General features: G+C 35.8%; 2 protein-coding genes across 2 annotated transcripts in view; one reads left to right on the forward strand and one right to left on the reverse strand.

Annotated features, from left to right (window-relative positions):
* Window positions 1–21,672, reverse strand: part of LOC120115122 — a 99,203-nt gene that overhangs the window by 24,728 nt on the left and 52,803 nt on the right. The gene's annotated exons all lie outside the window — the stretch shown is intronic.
* LOC120115123 overlaps window positions 13,680–21,672 on the forward strand; it is a 65,628-nt gene continuing 57,635 nt past the window's right edge. Inside the window, exon 1 of the mRNA XM_039135884.1 lies at window positions 13,680–15,133. Within this exon, the coding sequence (XP_038991815.1) occupies window positions 13,705–15,133 (1,429 nt within the window). The 5' untranslated portion in view covers window positions 13,680–13,704. The remainder of the gene's footprint in view (window positions 15,134–21,672) is intronic.

Raw genomic sequence — 21,672 nt, forward strand, 5'->3', positions numbered from 1 at the left:
GTGAGTGAAACACAGGGTTGGTGTTCATAGCTATGAAATTTGTGTTGTCGCTCCAAATAACAGGTTGACTAGAGCACGCAGTTCCCATATCTGTCAGTAAGGTCTTGTGCCACACAACTTCGATACCAACTTCAGTAGTCCCACAATACTCGACTTCAGTGGTGGAACGAGAGACCGAGCGTTGACGTTTAAACAACCAAGAAATATGATTTCCCCAAGGAACACATAGAAGCCAGAGATAGAACGTCAATCATCAACATTGTAATACCCAAATTCAGGGTCATTAGTTCGAGTCAACCCGAAACCCGTAAGTCGAGCCAATTAGATTTTCCAAGCCAGTTTAGTCCAGCTCTTAAGAGTATTGGGTCTAAGGTAGGCCCAAGATTTAAAGACAAGTGTTGGTTTTAAGATGGGTTTTTTAAAAGGTAAGTGACCAAAAGTGTAGTTTACCCTATTGTTGTTTTAATGGATAAAACCCCCTTATTTTTAAGTGTTTCACATGAAACTAAGCTTCCCAAATACTCTTCTTATTCTTCTTCTGTTTTCTCTTCATTTCCTTCCTAAGAGTAAGTTTGAAGAAGAAAGCTTTAAGATTCTCAATGTAACACCCGAATCCCGGGTTAGTAATTCGTGTCAACTTGAGACCAAAAATTTTAAGCCCATTAGACCTTATGATATTAGATGAGCTAAGTTTATAGTTGTTGGGATTGTATGGAGGCCCAAGGAAATTGATATTAGGTGTTGAGTGTTTGTAAAACAAGAAGTTGAGGGGTTAAAGGTGCAATTTTTCCCTGGTGATGTGAAAGCTGAAAACCCTCCATTTTATTATTATTTTTATATGAATTAACCCCTTACACAAACTCACCAAATACTCTTCTTCTTCCTTCCAACTTTTCCTTTTTTCTTCTTCTTTCCAAGTTGATATTTTAAGAGTTCTAAGTGTAGGGTTGTTACACCAAGGAATGATTATTAATCCTCATCCTTCTAGCTTAGTTTTAGGCTCCATTTTACAAGTTTTAAGCATAAAACCAAAAATAGGTTTTGAGAGGGTTATGAGAATATATGGATTCTAGGTATGTTTTAAGTTGTATGAAGTTTAATTAGATGTTATTCAAACCCTAGGTGGTTTAGTAATCCGTTTTCTCATTTTTTTTAGTGAAGGAGGTAGGAGAAAGCTCAAAGTCTATAGGTAAAGAAAAGTTAAATCTTGGTTGTTTGAGGAGAGTTCTAGCCACCCAAAAGGCAAGGTAATACATTAATAACTCTTCTATACCACTAGTGAGTCATTAGAAGTAAAAGATAATATGATGATTGAGATAAAAACATGTTGAGCATGACCATGGTAGGATTCATGTTTTGATGTTTAAGTATGTTATAAAGCCTTCTTTATGACCTAAATTTCATAAATAAAACGTTAAGCATGTTTGGGGACCTCACTGAGGTATTTGGGTTAGGAAAATAGGATTTTTAGTGGTTAAATGGTGCACTCTGTAGGTTAGGTCTCGATATTGAAGGGTGAGTATCAAGAATTTTCTTTATTTTTGGGCAAAAAATGATTTTCTGGGGTAAGAGTATCGAGACCCAAATTCTAGTAGCCATTTTAGTTTCGATACTTCTATAGAGTGTCGAAACTATGCCAGGAGTATCGATACAAATAACATGTTTTGGGCAAGAAAGTCTAAAGGATTTAGATGCGAGGAACCCCACCACTTCAGTATATTATAAAATAAAACCACAAGTGAGAAGATTAATAATGTTAATTACATTTAAAAACAAGATAAATTAGGGTGACATAAAACTAGCCTTGATTGATGCTTGGGTCAGGACACCTGAGTTCCTTTAGAAAATGCTAACAATATAAAAATATAGTTTCATTCCAGATATATCCTTAGGTAGTGTGTGAGGCACTTTAAGCTAACTAGCTTGGGCGTAAGGTCCAACACTCAAGGAGTGGGATAGTCGAGGGGTTTAACCGATGCAGTGATTCCGAGCAACCAACCTAGATAGACTAGAGGTGTGTGTGAGCTCTGATATGCAGAACCCTCAACTGTACCATGATGTCTACCATAGATTAGAGAGTGTTTTATACGAGTATACTCACTATTACAATTTATCAGTTAGCTTGAGCATGTCATGAACACTTTTAGTATGACTTAGTTGTTAGCATGGAACTAGGTTAGTAAGCTCAGCGTTTGGAATTTGTTTTTTTACGTAGGTTAGTCGAGGAGCAGTGTGAGGAGTTTTTGTCAGCAGTGATCCAGACCCTGATAGTAGAAAATACATCTCAGTTCATCTTTTAGAGGGCATGTATACTTGTAAACCCTTTGTATATTTTTTGTATGAGTCGTAACTTATTTTAAACAATGGTCTGTATGATTTGAAATATCCTTAGGGAGTGCGCAAGGAATTTAAGCTGACTAACTAAGGCCAAGGCCTAACACTCGTAAGGGGTGGGTCAGTAGAGGGTGTTGTGACCGATGTAGAAATTTCGGGGGCCTTATCCCCAATAGACTAGAGTAGTGTGTGAGCTCGTAGATATAGAAAACTTAGCCGCACCATGATGTCTACCATAGAGTAGAGTGTGAGGATACAAGTATACTTACTAGAGTAGAGCATTAGACTTAATAGCTTAACCCTTTTAATGTTATACAGTTAGTATGATTTAGTTGTTAGTGTGTTACTGAGCTAGTTAGATCAGCATTTGGAATTTGTTTCCTTACGCAGATTAGGTACGTCTTAGTGTTTTTAAAGGGCATGTATATTTGTAAATGTTATTGTCCAATTGAGTCACATATTCAATTTAAAGATGGTATGTATTATTTTTGAAGTGTAAATATTTTATTTTAGAGCTCCCCAGTGTAAAGATTTTATTATATTATATTATATTTTATTTTATGTTAGTTTTATTAGAAGGGTTGTTTTAAAGTCAAAGAAAGTAAGAAAAAATTGGTTAGCCACTTCAGTGTTTCTGTGTAGCACTCAGATTGGTTAACTGTGTGTCGTAATGGTATAGGGACTTACAAACATCGCTTTCCCAGTCGACGTCAAGTTGAAGACTGATGCTAGCCTTGCTAAAGATTAAGCCATAATAAATAGTCCTACTGAGATAGTGAAGAATGCACTTTACGGCTACCCAATGTTGTTCAAATGGGGCATGCATATATTGAGCAACACGATTCACACACTGAAGGAAATGTCTGGTCGTGTGTGATTGAGAGATAAGAAAATCCCCACAACACTTCTATACATCTGGGCATCAGGTAAAAGACTGTCAACATTTTTACTTAGTTTGGGAGACACCACCATTGGCATTGGGACAGGATGAGCACCACACATGCCAGCTTTGTCAAGTAATTTGAGAATGATTTTTTTGTCATAAGACAAGTTTTTGATTATTTTAGTTGACTTCCAAAATAAGAAACTATGCTAAATCCCCCAATTCTTTAAGAGAAAATTTGTGATCTAAGAATGTCATGATTTGTTCAAAATCCACATCATCATGGCCCGTGATGATAATATCATCAACTTAACTGAGAACTTATATCACATTGTCATCAAGATGACAAATAAATAAGGAGGCATCAGCTTCAGTGCATGAAAACCAATCTATATTAAGTAGACACGTAACTTGGCATACCAATTTCGCTGAGCCTATTTGAGACCATACAACGTTTTCTCTAACTTGCAAACCAGCTCAGAACCATCAGAAGCATATTTTTCAAACCCCGGAGGCTGCACCATATATATTTCCTCATTGAGCTCCACATTAAGGAACACATTGTTAACACAGACTTGTCGTAACCTCCACCCACGCATTACGACCAATTACAAAGATCTAATACCAATTTGTTATGATGAAAGCACGATCATTGTGAATGTAAAACGATTGTAAAAGAAAGAACACAAAAAACTCTTTTTGGAAAAACTATAGACGAAATAAGAGAATTTTGTCTAATTTGGAAGAGAGAAGAATACAAGAGGATTTAGAGAAAAATGACACATCTAACCTTAACTCCTATTATATATTTATAAAAATATATATTTGATTACAAAGGAAACTTATAAGGTAAAAATCTACTCAAAAATGGTTTACTACATAAAAAGAAATAAGCTTTATACTTTTAATCAAACTAGGTTTCTTACATTCTAAGTTATCTTTTAATTAATTTTTGTCACATTGAAATCACATCAAACTCTAATATATTCTTAATAATTTGACATGATTATATCTTAAGTTCTAATTTTATATTAGTTCTATCATTTCAAATAAATTATTTTATATAAAAAATAATACTTTTAATTTTTTATGTAATCTATGCATTTGGTACATAAACTATCAGTTTTGGACCATTTTAGTACTTAAACTTTTAATTTGTTCAAAATCATACCTAACATTTATATTTTATTTCATTTTAGTACCCTGCCATTAAAAACTTAATGGACGGTCTTGCTGGTCACCGCGGGTACAGTTGTTAGTCGTTACATATGTCGGTCGATGAAGCCCAAACTTTTTAGCTCGTACCTTTTCGATCCCCTGAACACAATTTCAAACTCCGTTTTGTCGACAAACACCTCAATCTATCAAAGATGGACTCTTAAATCTCTTAATCGTTTGATCTTCATGGTCCATCGTCCGATGGGCCTAAAATTAGATTATGTTGGTCAACTCGTCATTCTCTCATGGTCCACCGTTTCGATTGGTCACCTTAACATATTTTTAAGAGAAAAAACATAAAAGAATTTAAAATATAAGATAATTTTCAATTTTCAGGGGACGGCTGCTCCCACTCGCCCCACCTCCATCCATCCATGGTTTTATTACTATGCTATGCCCATGCAAAACAATGAATATAAAATATAGGGATTCCATTTATTTTACAGGGGGATTTGACCGTGGGTGCTTATTGAAGTATGGAATGAAGAAAGAAGTGTCAACATCCACCCACCAGACACAACGTGCATCTGATTGGATGCCCAATTTTAAGCTAATTTTACGTTGCCTCTCCAAAGTCTAAAATCTTTATGCTACGATATGAAAAATGAATATGTTTATCATGTTATCATATTAGCAATTCACAAGATTAAGTAGTATATCGAAACATATATGGTTAATTTATTTGTGACACATAGGTACTGTATTCCTATGTTAGGAGGCTATGAAATTAGATAATATTTTAGACTACGAAATTAGGTAGTACACAAATAAGATTAAAAATTTTAATAAGTTTCGAGAGAGATATCTTTATTTTTAGTAAATGTTGATATAGACGTGTAAGTGAACAATTATTAGTTATTGTTTAACATATCGGTAAGCAAATGATTAATAACAATGTTATCATGTACGATTTATATAGTCTGGCATTGAAAAAACGTGAAAGATATATAAATAGATATTATTTTATTATGAGTTAAAAAATATTTATTTATAAGTTAAATTTTAATTATTTACTAGATATAGGTGTATATCATATTAGAATGTGGAGAATGAAGTTGCCTACCTACTCCTACGTTAGGATGCTACGAAATTAGGTAGTACATAAGTAAGATTGAAATTTTTATTAAGTTTCGAGAGCGATATCTTTGTTCTTAGTAAAAGTTGATATAGACGTGTAAGTGAATGATTAATGTTAATTATTTCTATTTAATTATTATTAGTTATTGTTTATGTTATCGGTATGCAAATGATTAATGAAGGATGATATCATATACCATTTATATATTCTTGCATTGAAAAAACGTGAGTGCTATACTGCCACTAGGATATGCACACAGCAATTATTGATTGCAATGCACTACAAAAACGTAAATGCATTCGTCCAGAAGAAACAAGAATGATAAGACTTGTTCTTAAATAATTTTGATATATATATATATGTAAGTTAATATTAAATGTTATGTTTAAATTATTGGGATTTTATTAATATTAGTTTATCTATAATAATTGTTCTACCTTTTGGTAAAAAAAAACTACACTTTTAGAACATTGTTCTTTTCGGTCAGTCATTATCTCTTGGCAAGATTCTTAATAGACTCAAGAGATCTGACAAGACCCATATTTACCGATTAACGATCACGTTTATTCACCTTGTAGGCTTACATACAACAATTATTATCATAAGTTCGATATCAACACGTATACATGGTCAATATATAAACCCTATGCATCTCCAATAAAAGGATTTAACTCTTAATTCACGCTCTCTCTGGCTGTAAAGGTCGAAAGTTTGAATAAATCTATAAGAATTGACCCAGAATAGCCTTTAGTCGGTTTAGAATGTTAATTGAACCCTCCAGGCATATCAAAATCCTCATTTTGAAGAGAAATGGACTCAGTTCGGCCTAGAAAGATGATTGTTTTATGAGAATATAAAGGTTGAGAGACTAAAAGAGTAAAAAGTAATTTGGGACTGAAATGGTAAGGTCACCATGGGATTTTAGAGGAAAAGGATTTTTCACCCACCCTTGTCTATCCTTGTTTTCTCTAATATAAAAAAATGAAGGTTTTTTTTCGCAAGATTGGCCGTGTAACCCTCTCCGACCAATACGAGTTACTCGATCTGATCCGAGGTGTAACATTAGGGTCACTAGAGCGACCCACAATAAAAATTTAGGAAAAATAAAATTTTCGTTAAAACATATAAAAACTGTAAAACAATTTATAATTAGAAAAACAATAACATCCAGTATCAAACAAATTTCAGACTCTAATATATGTACAAAATGTGACATGCATGACCCTAATTATACTGGTACCGTACTCTGCAAGAAACAGCGAAAGAACTCCCACATTTGATGTCGATAGCAGCACATGGTTATTTCCTTTAACCTGAAATGGTGAGTAACAGAATGAGCTTTAGAAAATCTCGATAATACAGAACTACTGGATGATGCTAAAGGACAAGCAGATCTATGGTAAAACATAACATTTTCTTTTGGAGATCCAGTCATATAAATGCTTATATGATGAGCTTAAATTTATTGAATTAATTCTTCAAGTAAACATTGGGAAACCTACAGTACAGAGAAAATATTCAGAGACACAAATTTGAGAGATTAAAAATGGATATCTAGTGTGCTCCCACGAAACAAGAAATAAGCATACTCATAGTTAAAAAATAGTGATAATGGTTTATTTCAGGAAAACATATTTTTAAAAATTACAGTAGTTCCCTCCAATCGAACACCGATATAAAATTCCCTAGAACTGCATCTATATGGCCTTACCCTGGGTCTATTGGGCATAGGTGCCAACCTAAGGGAGCACCTTGGGCCTATAAGGACTTACCCTAATCAAAGCGTAGGAGCCACTTGAGGGGCATGTCTATGATTCATAAGGACTTACCCTAAGCACAAAGCAAATGAGCCATCCTAAGGGAGTGCCTTAGGATCCATAAGGTCTTAACCTTGCCCCATTGGGCCTCGAGCCCATCCAAGGGTTGCCTTAGGTCCATAAGGAATTACCAGCTTGATCTGAACTGAACCTCCATACTCCACAATCCTACCAAGACAATATCCCAATAAAACAATTCCATATAGTAACTAGTAGTATCAGACATATTTATATTTCTCTGTAAAATCAGAAACCAAAGAACATATATCAGGTAAACATGGTTGTAATCAGTAAATCAGAGATTAGAATTTCCGTCAGATAATTCTTCTAAAAATCGAAACAAATAAAATGTTTTTACTTTGGAGCATGTAAAACAATTATATATAGTGCACAAGGAACACACTATAAGGTCTAGATATTCTTAAGAGAGACTTGAAAGTTATCAGAAAGGGAAAACATGAAACTTCAGTAGATTTGATCAGATTTCAGATACGAGATGCCTATTAAAACTGTTCGATATATAACATATCTCATCAAACATTTAGAAATTGATGTGCATAACCATTTAGGATTTGGGTGCATATGGAAACTTTTAAATCAGGATTATTTAAGATTCAAGTATAACATGAATAATTCCATCATACAGGTTATCAGGGTATTTTGGACATTTTAATCCCTAAAGAATTATTAATAACTAAATCCAATAAAGGTAAAATGATAAATTGTAGTATTCCAAAATTATATCAAATTATCAGGATTTCGAATTTAATCGTACTAAACAAACCTCAAATGTGATTTTTATCACTCATTCGGTCCGAGATACTTCACGAATATTCACTTCTTAATTTTGACTGCATAAGTTGAACTGATCAACTTCAAAATAATCATTGAAAGAATCTAAAGGAGATGAACAAGTATTTCTGGTGGTATTTATTTTATTTATGTATTACAACATTATCAAGAAAAACTGATGTTCTTAGGTCGTGCTCCATAACATTTAAAGGTGGTACAACAATTAGGTTTATCGGTGTTTCAAAATTTTATTTAATGATATTCACTTATTTTTGGATCATAAGGGTATTTGGGTCATAAGGGTATTTAGGTCATATAAGTACTCGAGGTTATTTTTTTCATTTTGGGGGCGAGAGTATTTTGATAATTTTAGGGGTCCAAGGGCATTTTGGTCATTTTAAAACTTGAGGATAATCCAGTCATTTCAAATACTTCACCGACGTGTCGTACATTCAGTAATTTAGTATTCAAATGATCATTCAAAAAATTAGGAGATTAACGTATTTTGAAATCCCAAAGGTATAAACTGGTTTTCAGGGTTTTCCAAACATATCAAGAACTTAATCGGTGATTTAAAGATTCTAATGGATCAAAATATGAGCTCGCATGTCGTTCCCACAATCATTGTCATCTCGTTCAATCAAAATGAATGAACTATTTCCAGTAATTTGATCTTTAGTGGCTTGCTCAAGAAATCAAAAATTCTAAGTATGTTTTCCCATCTCAGAGGTAAATATTGATTATCAATAAATTTCTAAACAGATCGAGTATTTAATAGGTGAAACAGTAGTTCTGTCGGATCAAGTATCACTTTTTAGGGTTATCTTCGTTTTTAAGGATAATTCATGCCCATTTTACTTCGAAATGGTATTTTTGTAATTTTCTATCCAAGCATTTCCACATTAAGACTTTAAATGAGAATAATTCAGAATTTGAAGGATTCTTAGGCTAATCGAATTACCAATTAATCACTGAACTCGAAATTATTCCTTATTAGTTTTATAGTTCCTTATACTAGTCAATCGAGTCTTGTTCAATTTACTGTCTTTATACCGTATTCAGTTCGAGTCCATAAATAATCAATTATGCATAATTGATCAATTGTTCTCATTCACGCATTTACCAATTATCAACAAGTTTCGTAAAGCATGCAATAAATAGTAATGCTTTATCTCGATTTTTTAGCCTCGTCAGTCGATCAATCAAACTCCATTCGATTGCTATTGAACTTGAATTTGAAGTTCCAAAATTATATCAAATTATCAGGATTTCGAATTTAATCGTACTAAACAAACCTCAAATGTGATTTTATCACTCATTCGGTCCGAGATACTTCACGAATATTCACTTCTTAATTTTGACTGCATAAGTTGAACTGATCAACTTCAAAATAATCATTGAAAGAATCTAAAGGAGATGAACAAGTATTTCTGGTGGTATTTATTTTATTTATGTATTACAACATTATCAAGAAAAACTGATGTTCTTAGGTCGTGCTCCATAACATTTAAAGGTGGTACAACAATTAGGTTTATCGGTGTTTCAAAATTTTATTTAATGATATTCACTTATTTTTGGATCATAAGGGTATTTGGGTCATAAGGGTATTTAGGTCATATAAGTACTCGAGGTTATTTTTTTCATTTTGGGGGCGAGAGTATTTTGATAATTTTAGGGGTCCAAGGGCATTTTGGTCATTTTAAAACTTGAGGATAATCCAGTCATTTCAAATACTTCACCGACGTGTCGTACATTCAGTAATTTAGTATTCAAATGATCATTCAAAAAATTAGGAGATTAACGTATTTTGAAATCCCAAAGGTATAAACTGGTTTTCAGGGTTTTCCAAACATATCAAGAACTTAATCGGTGATTTAAAGATTCTAATGGATCAAAATATGAGCTCGCATGTCGTTCCCACAATCATTGTCATCTCGTTCAATCAAAATGAATGAACTATTTCCAGTAATTTGATCTTTAGTGGCTTGCTCAAGAAATCAAAAATTCTAAGTATGTTTTCCCATCTCAGAGGTAAATATTGATTATCAATAAATTTCTAAACAGATCGAGTATTTAATAGGTGAAACAGTAGTTCTGTCGGATCAAGTATCACTTTTTAGGGTTATCTTCGTTTTTAAGGATAATTCATGCCCATTTTACTTCGAAATGGTATTTTTGTAATTTTCTATCCAAGCATTTCCACATTAAGACTTTAAATGAGAATAATTCAGAATTTGAAGGATTCTTAGGCTAATCGAATTACCAATTAATCACTGAACTCGAAATTATTCCTTATTAGTTTTATAGTTCCTTATACTAGTCAATCGAGTCTTGTTCAATTTACTGTCTTTATACCGTATTCAGTTCGAGTCCATAAATAATCAATTATGCATAATTGATCAATTGTTCTCATTCACGCATTTACCAATTATCAACAAGTTTCGTAAAGCATGCAATAAATAGTAATGCTTTATCTCGATTTTTTAGCCTCGTCAGTCGATCAATCAAACTCCATTCGATTGCTATTGAACTTGAATTTGAAGTTCCAAAATTATATCAAATTATCAGGATTTCGAATTTAATCGTACTAAACAAACCTCAAATGTGATTTTTATCACTCATTCGGTCCGAGATACTTCACGAATATTCACTTCTTAATTTTGACTGCATAAGTTGAACTGATCAACTTCAAAATAATCATTGAAAGAATCTAAAGGAGATGAACAAGTATTTCTGGTGGTATTTATTTTATTTATGTATTACAACATTATCAAGAAAAACTGATGTTCTTAGGTCGTGCTCCATAACATTTAAAGGTGGTACAACAATTAGGTTTATCGGTGTTTCAAAATTTTATTTAATGATATTCACTTATTTTTTGATCATAAGGGTATTTGGGTCATAAGGGTATTTAGGTCATATAAGTACTCGAGGTTATTTTTTTCATTTTGGGGGCGAGAGTATTTTGATAATTTTAGGGGTCCAAGGGCATTTTGGTCATTTTAAAACTTGAGGATAATCCAGTCATTTCAAATACTTCACCGATGTGTCGTACATTCAGTAATTTAGTATTCAAATGATCATTCAAAAAATTAGGAGATCAACGTATTTTGAAATCCCAAAGGTATAAACTGGTTTTCAGGGTTTTCCAAACATATCAAGAACTTAATCGGTGATTTAAAGATTCTAATGGATCAAAATATGAGCTCGCATGTCGTTCCCACAATCATTGTCATCTCGTTCAATCAAAATGAATGAACTATTTCCAGTAATTTGATCTTTAGTGGCTTGCTCAAGAAATCAAAAATTCTAAGTATGTTTTCCCATCTCAGAGGTAAATATTGATTATCAATAAATTTCTAAACAGATCGAGTATTTAATAGGTGAAACAGTAGTTCTGTCGGATCAAGTATCACTTTTTAGGGTTATCTTCGTTTTTAAGGATAATTCATGCCCATTTTACTTCGAAATGGTATTTTTGTAATTTTCTATCCAAGCATTTCCACATTAAGACTTTAAATGAGAATAATTCATAATTTGAAGGATTCTTAGGCTAATCGAATTACCAATTAATCACTGAACTCGAAATTATTCCTTATTAGTTTTATAGTTCCTTATACTAGTCAATCGAGTCTTGTTCAATTTACTGTCTTTATACCGTATTCAGTTCGAGTCCATAAATAATCAATTATGCATAATTGATCAATTGTTCTCATTCACGCATTTACCAATTATCAACAAGTTTCGTAAAGCATGCAATAAATAGTAATGCTTTATCTCGATTTTTTAGCCTCGTTAGTCGATCAATCAAACTCCATTCGATTGCTATTGAACTTGAATTTGAAGTACCAAAATATCTCGGATATATGACAAAACAAATTATATCCTAAACGAAACTTAATTGGGATAAATGAATCGAATCAGAAGATAAAACACTTAAAAATAACTTACCAAGCTTGAATTTGATGAAACTAAATTCGGATTCGAACTTAGGACGTCAAAAAAATATAAAATATGACTTTTCAAAAAAAAAAAAAAGTTAACTTTTTGAAGTCAATAAGGTTGAAGTCAAAGTCTGATTAAAGTCAACGATTTAAGGGTCAACAATTTCATTCTACTGGTTCAGTCAGATTGGCATGTTCGATCACATTCAGTTCAGACTCATTTGGGTTGATTCGGTCTGATCAGATCAGTTTCTAGAAAAAAAAATAAGGCTGGAAGATGAGCCCCAAGTATGGCGCGTGGCGGTGCGTACGGCAGTGACGGGTTCAATTTCAACCGATTGGGTTTCGGTCGGTACACTGCGGGGAACTTGATGATGAGGGCGGTGAGGCGAACGGACGATCGTGTTGGTTGGAATTGACTAAAACAATGACGGGGTTTTGAGTTTTCCGATGAAGCTCTTGAAGGTCTACTACGGCGTTAAGTGATAGTTCACGGTGAGCTCTCAACAGGGTTTTGATCGCGGTGGCTTAGCGTTCACACTCACACCGGCAAGGATGGTCATGCTGACGGCGATGTTGGTAAACCATGGAGAACACCGAACGGTTTTTCTATTATTTTCTGATGTATGACGGGCTACGAAAGACGGCCGTTGGTCAAGATTTGATCGGGAGGCGACGTCGGTGCTCGTGGTGGTGACAGTGTAGGACACCGCTGGGCAGAGGCAGTTGAACGGCGAGACAGTGGTTAGAGGCGGTGTAGATAAAATTCTCTGAAATTTTGCTTTCCTGGGTCACACGTGAATCTGAGTGAAGGTAAATTAGATTGGTATTTTAAAGTTCAATTGGAACAGTTTAACAAATATTTTCACCATTTCTTGTCAGCTACATAGACCTAGCCTAAACGGTAAAGGCTTATGTTGGGTTTCTGTTGGTCATTGTTTTAAACCTACAAGCCACACATTATTCTTTTTATTCCATTTTTATCTCTGTTTTTGGTAAAATCTAGGTCAAACCCTTAAACTGTTTCAAAACTTATGAAATGAACTCAAATTTCCATAATAAAGCAGTTTGGTCCCTCAATTACGCTAATTAAAATATTAACATTACTCCAATAATTTCAGGGTGTGACAAGCCGGTGTCCAAAATGTTGCAAATCAATGCTTCCAAGAAGCAAGCTACAAAAATAAGCACTGAAATACACCTTGATAATAACACCAAAACAAGTGAAACTAACAAAATGTCCAACTCAACACGACCAAAGCAACATAACGACTAAATTATAATATAATATTATTTATATATTATAATTTTTTAAAAAAAATAAATATATAAATATTAATATTATCAATAACTTAACTTAAAAAATTTAAAATTTAAAATTATAATATAATTTATTTATTAAGTTCGTAAATTTGAGTTAAATCCATTCAATTTAAGTGTTGAAATAATTTTTGAGAGAGTATAACTCCAATAACTTACTATCTGGATGTTGTCAGTTCAATCCCTAAAATCAACCTTAGAAATAAACTTTACTTTCATCGATGGACATTATTGACCTTGATTTTCTGTATAAATAGCTTGTCAAGTTAGTCGTGGGAAGCAAACACTAATAGTGAAGCACAAATTTTAATTTCAGAAATGGAATTGGGACCGAAAATCGCATTCCCACAGTATATGGTCGTCCGATCCTTCGACAACCTTAATTACATGAGCTATATCCGTGATCGCAAAGACACTGATGGGTATCTCAGGTTCTTCGAAGATGGTGTCCAGAACCCATATGCCAAGTTTGAAGTGGAGTTCTCCACAAACGACATGGTGCACGTAAGAAGCTGTCAGAACAACAAATATTGGGAACGAACCAAAAATCTTTCCCTCACCGGAAGCACCAGCAGCCAGTACTGGATTACTGCCACCGCCGAGAAGAAGGAGGCAGACCAATCCAAGGAGTCATGCACTTTGTTCAAGGTTATTTTTGTCAACGCCGCCCAGAATACGGTCCGATTCACGCATGTCCAATCAGGATGCTATTTATGCTTATGGAAGTGGAGCAATCAGACATACACTCGTTCTGTGTTGGCAAACTACAAGACTTATGATGGTCAAGGCGCTGATATCTTCAAGATTATTGATTGGAGTTCGTTGGTGATCCTGCCTAGGTACCTGGCCCTCAAAGGAGACAACGGACTGTACTTGGGTCTTCGTTCTATTGAAGGCCACCCTTATTTGCAGTTTATAACGGTGGATATCGGTGATCCAACCGTGGCATGCGAGGTTCTTGAAATCGGTGATGGAACCATCCAGATCAGGCAAATTTCTAACAACAACTATTGGAGGCGTAGCCCGAATTGGATCTGGGCAGATACTAGAAGCCTCAACAACGACACTTTGTTTCGCCCGGTAAAAGTTACCGATCAAATCATAGGTCTTATCAACTTGGGCAACAATTATTTCTGCAAAAGACTCACAACCGAAGGCAAAACAAACTGTCTTAATGCAGCAGTCTCCAGCGTTACAAAAGAAGCCCAGCTAACGGTGGAAGAGGCTGTCGCGACGAGAGAAATCTACGGTGTCCGATACGATCTCAATAATGCCAGGGTCTACGACGAAGCAATCCTCAACTTAGATGAGAATAGTTCTAGAAACTTGAGTCCCGGAACGTTCTCCACTTTAGAAGTGCCGCTCTCGTATACAGATACCAGGACTAGTTCTTGGAAAACTAATATTTCACTGAAGTTGGGTGTGAAATCCACAATGGAGTTCAAACTTCCACTCATCTTTGAGGGGAAAATTGAACTATCCGGTGAATTTCAATCAGGAGTCGAGTGGGGAAACACCACCACGGTGACTACAGTTGTACAAGCTGTACACAAAGTTACTGTGCCTCCAATGACTGAGGCAACAGTTACTGTACTGGGAACAAAAGGTAAGTGCGATGTCCCCTTCACTTATCTGCAGAGGGACACTCTTTTTGATGGGACCACCGTCTTATCTGAAGTTAAAGGCGGCGTTTTCACCGGTTCTAATTACTACAGCATCAGCTTTGTGACCAGAAACAAGAAGCTGGAGTGAGTCGAGGTAATCCATATAAACAAATCTTCAGTGGGGCATTAGAAGGGATGTTTATGTTGTGTGTCTGCGAGTAAAATAAATTCATGTTTCGTTTTCTTTTACTTAAGTTGCAAGTAATAAATGGTGCGAGCATGGCCTAGTGGCACCATATCTCTCGTGTTTTTAGTGTGATAATATATAAATCATGTATGATATCTTTATGTGTGCGGAAATCAAAATATTATTACTTATGTTATAATTTATATTGAGTTTATGATTACGAATATATTCATTTATTTTAAGAAAATTGAAAAAGCTAATTTTTATATTTTTTTTATTGTAGTTTAAATTGCCACGGTTAAATTTTAATGATCGATTATTAAAATTTAAAGATAAAAAATCAATGACTAGTAATATAATTTATCTTATTATTTAATAAATAAGAAGAAATGCATAAATTACCCACATCAATAATTAAATCGATATTAAAGATTTGGGTTAATTATTAAATTTTAAAATGTGGATGTATTTTTATCTCGTCCTCCTTTTCTGTGTTAATTTAAATTATTAAAAACATAAAGAAACTTAATAACAATTAAAAATTTGTTCAAAATAATATATATAAGTGTAAACTACATGATCATTAATGTTTGACTTTGAGTAAGTTTTTGTTTTTTTACTGAAATTTAAAGTAGCAAATCGATAACTAATATTATTGATTTATAAAAATTGATCATTCGTAGTTAACATTCGTTAGTGATGTAACAAAATTAGGGGCTATTTTATAAAATTAAAAAATATTTGGGATTTTAATTATAAACCTTGAGCAAAAATTCAAAAATATGCCTTGTAGAAAGAAAATACACTATATTATTTTGAAAAATTAATTAATATTACATTAATAAACCATACAAAAATGATTAAATTATGATCCCTCAATTACAAAAATAAAAAGGACTATTTCATAAAATTAAAAATATAAAGACATTTAATAATAAAATTAAAAATTTAAGGACCCTTAATAATAAAATTAAAAAGTAGGGCACTGAACATTCGCTCAGGGTGCTTAAAGCCGGCACTAATTTTAAAATTTTAAATATTAATTTAAAATTTCAAAATTAATAAAACAAACAAAATTATATAGAAACCCTACCAAAAACGCCAGATAATACCCCAACCGATCGACTGCCAAAGAAAGTCCGCCGTCTTGATGAAGAGCTGCCAGACAGCGCCGGTGATATCTCTCACGAGGTGCCTAAAGAGGTTCCTTATCCTAATCCTGTTAAACAGATCCCTACTACGATCTCAGATCGTGATACACTTATGGGTGCTAACCCAAACGTGGAGGCCGATATGAATAACGCCTTTGACGATGAATACATCGAAGTCTTTGAGGGTGATGTGTTCCGAAGTGTAGTTTATGGCCTGATCTCTATCAATTTCTCTGATAGAATCCAAGCAATGGCCAACAAGAACTTTGAACAAACGGTGGTGGTCAAACTCTTAGGCCGCCAAATCGGTTACACCACTCTAAAAAGAAAGATCCATGATCTGTGGAAGCCCTTGAATCCCATTCGTATCATGGATGTCGAGAACGAATACTATCTAGTTTTTTTCTACTCCCCTGTAGCCTACCAAAAAGCTCTCTCAGATGGACCTTGGATCATATTTGGTCACTATCTTAACATCGAACCGTGGTCGCCAGAATTTTCAACTTCCCAAGCCTTTCTGAGCAAAATTATTGCTTGGATTCGGCTACCGAGTTTACCAGTCAAGCTGTATAAGAGGAGCCTCATCATTGAGATCGAAAAAGTGTATTGGATCAGTAATTAAAATAGACTACCAGACCGAATTCGGGCGTTGGGGACGTGTATGTTGGTTATGATCGATCTCAAGAACCCTCTAGTCTCGAAACTACTCATTAATGGTAGAGTTCAGATTGTGGAATATGAATCTCTCCGGATGATTTGTTACTCGTGGAAGGTATAGACACGTACAAGACATCTGTCCGGAGAAGTCACAATCTTCCAAACATTATGATCAGACGGACTTCACCGAATTGATGCCTTCTGGCTTGTCTCCAGCCACCTCGAAGAATTGTATGGGCCTTGGATGCTTGTTGAGCATAAACAAAAACGAAATTCTAAGAAACCTAATCCTGCCAAAGACGTGACTAAAGAGCAGACTGGATCAAGATTTCAATTGATCGCTGATAATAACGAGGATAACCCCACTGAGACCATCCCTGACGTTGGAAAATCTCACCCCAACCCTACTACTGGGTCTTGAGTTAAAAATAAATCGGCTAATCGTTCCACTAAGGTCCCGACCACTTCAAAGCAAAGCAAAGATAAAGGAGTCTCGAATGTCCGTAAACCTCTCACAGTCTCAAATATCGCTGGTAAAACTGCCCACTCCTCTGGCCAGTCAAGTGAGGCTGCCCCTCGTGTCTCTAACCTGGATAGGGCTATGCACTCGGACCTGGTTCTAAAAGAAAATGATGATCCAATCATAGCCACCAGCTCCACTCCAATCGACCTTATTGTTGGGAAATAAAACGAGTAATTTCCCTATAACCAGGTTAGTGAGAATGTGAAATAAAAGCGGAAAAATAATACCCAAAATTGATAACGGAATTCAGCCAATTATTCCTACGTCTCCGGACTGCTGCATATCTTTTACTAAAGAGATAAAATTTACAGGTGTTTACAAAAACACTTGAGAGAGAGCTAGAATATTTGGAGATGATTTTGAAGCTAAATGAGTTAGTGTATTTATAGTTGAAGCTTAAGGACTAATTTTGTAAATACCCTAAAATGTAGGGACTAAAATTTACGATTATCCTATTACAAAAAATCAACAAAATCAACCCCCTTTTGACTTCACCATTTCGGTGCCTCCTTGTTTGACAAATGCAATGTGTGGTGCCTCCTTGTTTGACAAATGCAATGTGCGGTGCCTCCTTGTTTGACAAATGCCATGTGAAAGCATGACTTTCAACAATCTCCCACTTGAAGAGTGATTTTAATCTGTCTTCACACCTTGATCAATGCAGCAGCATTTCTGGTCTTGTTACTCTAGCATACCAACTGAAGCTGAACACAGCTTCAGTTTGTCCATAGTCACCGTCTTTGTTAACATGTCTGCCGAATTTTGAGCTCTACTAATCTTTTCAAGTTTCAAAATCCCATCTTACAGAAGAGACCGTATAAAATGATATCGCAATTGTATGTGCTTCGTCCTGGAACGAAAAGACGGATTCTTTGCTAGATGGATAGCACTTTGACTATCGCAATACAAGACATTGTTTTCTTGTTTCTTGCCTAAATCTTCCAAGAAACTTTGGAGCCAAACCATCTCCTTGCTGGCTTCCGTAACATCGGCATATTCTGCTTCAGGTGTGGAGAGAGCAACTATCTTCTGTAGTTGAGAAACCCAACTCACTAGAGTATCTCCTAGAGTATATACTACCATGTAGTGCTCATTCTGATGTCAACATTTCCGGCTAAGTCAACATCTACATAGCATGTCAATATTGTATCTCCACCATTGAAACAAAGTGCTTTGTGTGTAGTACCCCACAGATATCTAAGGATCCATTTGATTGCTTCCCAGTGTACTTTGCCCGGATTATTCATGTACTTGCTAACAGCTCCCACTGCTTGAGCAATATCTGGTCTGGTACAAACCATAGCATACTCAAAATTGCGTCAGCCCTTCTTATTACATGAAGTCTGACACTCCTCGCATTGAACCCTTATCATTGGAGTTCTTTGTGCCACCATGCATCGAAACTTTCTCACGGAAAAGTCCGATGCCCCTTCTTGCCTCCTTCCTTCTAACACGAAGGTTGGAGTTCACTTCCCACCTTGCAAATGGGTGGTGTCTCCATGGTTTCATTGTCCCTCAACGTCTTGGGCCCCTTCGACTCTTGTCTATTAGTATTTGAAGGATTGTTCCTCACTTGAACATCTTCGGTAAGCCCCTGCTACAACCTTTCTCTTATGATGATCTCTGAAGTCATGTTCTCTACAGGAACATGCTCGGCAAACTCCTTGGACATGGCTAACTCCTCATGCACTTGGCTTCTACTCACCTTGGCAGAAATGAACCGTATTGAGCCAACTCTCAACGCCCCCTCAATCTTAGGTTCGTCCTCTTATCTAGACAACTTGATCCTGGGCTCATCCATCACATTGGATGACTCGGCTCCCCTCGGGTAGTCTTGCAACACTTCTGGCATCTTAAGTTTGTGCTCCCTCGTTTGCTCGACTCTTACCCTCGGCTTAGCATCTTTGACACTTGAACTTGTGTCAAGACTGCACACCTCTTCCCCAGACTCACCATCTGGTTCATCATTGAGTGGACTTTCTTTGCCACTTGAGGAACAACATTCCTCATCCTTCGACTTGCCTTCATCATGGATTCGCTTGCCACTACCCTCGCCTTTCGGCTTTGTTTTGGAAGTCTTGTTTTTCTTTACTTCAAATTCTTTGATGGACTCGGCAGTTGTCAAGGCTTTAGACAATTCTTTGACTTCCCTTCGCTCTAACACTTTCTTCGCCCATGGCTTCAATCCGATCATGAAGGTGAAGAACCCATCTTCTTTAGTCAAACTCGGGACTTTGAGCATGAGTCTTTTGAATCGGCTCACATACTCCTTAAGTGTTCCTTTATGCTTGAGACACATCAACTTGGATTATGCCTCCATCCTGGCATATTGTGAACGAACCTGTTCACTTTGCACCCTCGGCTTGACAGTTTTATCTCTTGTTATCATACTGGGTCCTTTCCTGTGCTCGACTGCTTTGACATCCGTAGTCTTGTCACGTCTCGATCCTAGATTGACTACTTGTGAACTTGTAGTCGCACCATCCTTGCCCCTTGATTCGGCTACTTTGGAACATGTAGCCTCATCAAGTCTTGCCCCTGCCTTGATTTCTTGAACACTAGCAATCGCATCGGGCTTTCTTCTGGGTTCGGCTGCCTCAACATCAACAGCCTTGCCTCGTCTCGATCCTTGCTTGGCCGCATTGATCCCCTCATTCGAACCAAGTCTTTTTCCTGGCTTGGCAGCTTTAACACTTGCAACCGCGCCAATTCTCGCTACTTTTCCTTTTCCCATCATTCTCATGATGGTTGCAAGACGGCGCTTCTCGGGACATCCTCTAATCAATTAAGGACCATCACAGAAGTAGCACTTTAACTTTTCTTTGCTCACCTTCTTTTTCGCACCGGACTTAGACTTGCCATTCTTTCACGATGGCTTTCTTTGGCTACGAACAGTCAATGGCTCACATTGTCCATTCGAAGAACTTTCTCTACCATCTCCTTGTTGTACCTTTTCTCGGTCTCCACCACTGTTGCCACTATCTATGGGCATGGGCATGGACGACACATCGTAACTTGGCTTGACACCTGCAAGCTCGACCAGCTTTTCGGCTACAACTATGGCCTCCGAAAGTCTTTAGGCATCACTTTGCTCTCCCCCGAGCATCGCCCCTAATCTAAGTCCTTCCAAGAAGGTCTTGAGCGCATCACATTCACTCATTGCTCCCTTGCATATGAGCAGCTCTCTCTTGAGCTCATCAACTTCGTTTCTCAAAGCCATCACTCCCACTCGAATTTGGCTTCGTTTGGATCGTTTCTGACAATTTCTGTGAACCACCGTGTATTAGAACACTTCTGTCGACAAACTCGTATCGCCGACCAAATTTCACTATTCATGAAATTCACTATTCATGTAAATAGTAACCTCACAGAAAAATTGACAAAATTCACAACCAAAAGCTCTGATATCAGTTGTTGGGAAATAAAACGAGTAATTTTCCTATAACTAGATTAGTGAATGCGAAATAAAAGCAAAAAAAATAATACCCAAAATTGATAACGGAGTTCAGCCAATTATGCCTACGTCTCCAGACTGTTACAAATCTTTTAATAAAAACACTTGAGAAAGAGCTAGAATGATTTGGAGATGATTTTGAAGCTAAATGAGTTAGGGTATTTATAGTTGAAGCTTAAGGACTAATCTTGTAAATACCCTAAAATATAGGGACTAAAATTTGCGATTATCCCATTACAAAAAATCAACAAAATCAGCCCCTTTTGAATTCACCATTTCGGTGCCTCCTTGTTTGACAAATGCTCCTTGTTTGACAAATGTCATGTGAAAGCATGACTTTCAACACTTATCGCCTCTACAAGTCCAGCAAAAATCCATACAGATCTGCTGGACATAAATTGAACCATGTTCAACAACCCTATGCAAGTTGATAATGCTCATAATGATAACAGTAATGGTCTTGCATGTCCCATGCAAACAGAAACTATTGACGTCCATGATGATGCAATGGAAGTTTAACAGGTTTTCCTTTCTTATACCATTTTATTTAGAGAAAATAGCCTCAGTGACCGAAAATGCCTTATAATATACGATTTTAACCAACATTTTTTGGATTTGTGAAAATGACCAACAAATTCACAACGCGAACTCCAATTTCGTAACTCAGTTTTGAAATTCGCAACTCGAATTTCTTTTCCGCAACTCGAATA

Source organism: Hibiscus syriacus, unplaced genomic scaffold (assembly GCF_006381635.1).
Source record: "Hibiscus syriacus cultivar Baekdansim isolate YM2019G1 unplaced genomic scaffold, ASM638163v2 tig00110258_pilon, whole genome shotgun sequence".
Lineage (NCBI taxonomy): Eukaryota > Viridiplantae > Streptophyta > Magnoliopsida > Malvales > Malvaceae > Hibiscus > Hibiscus syriacus.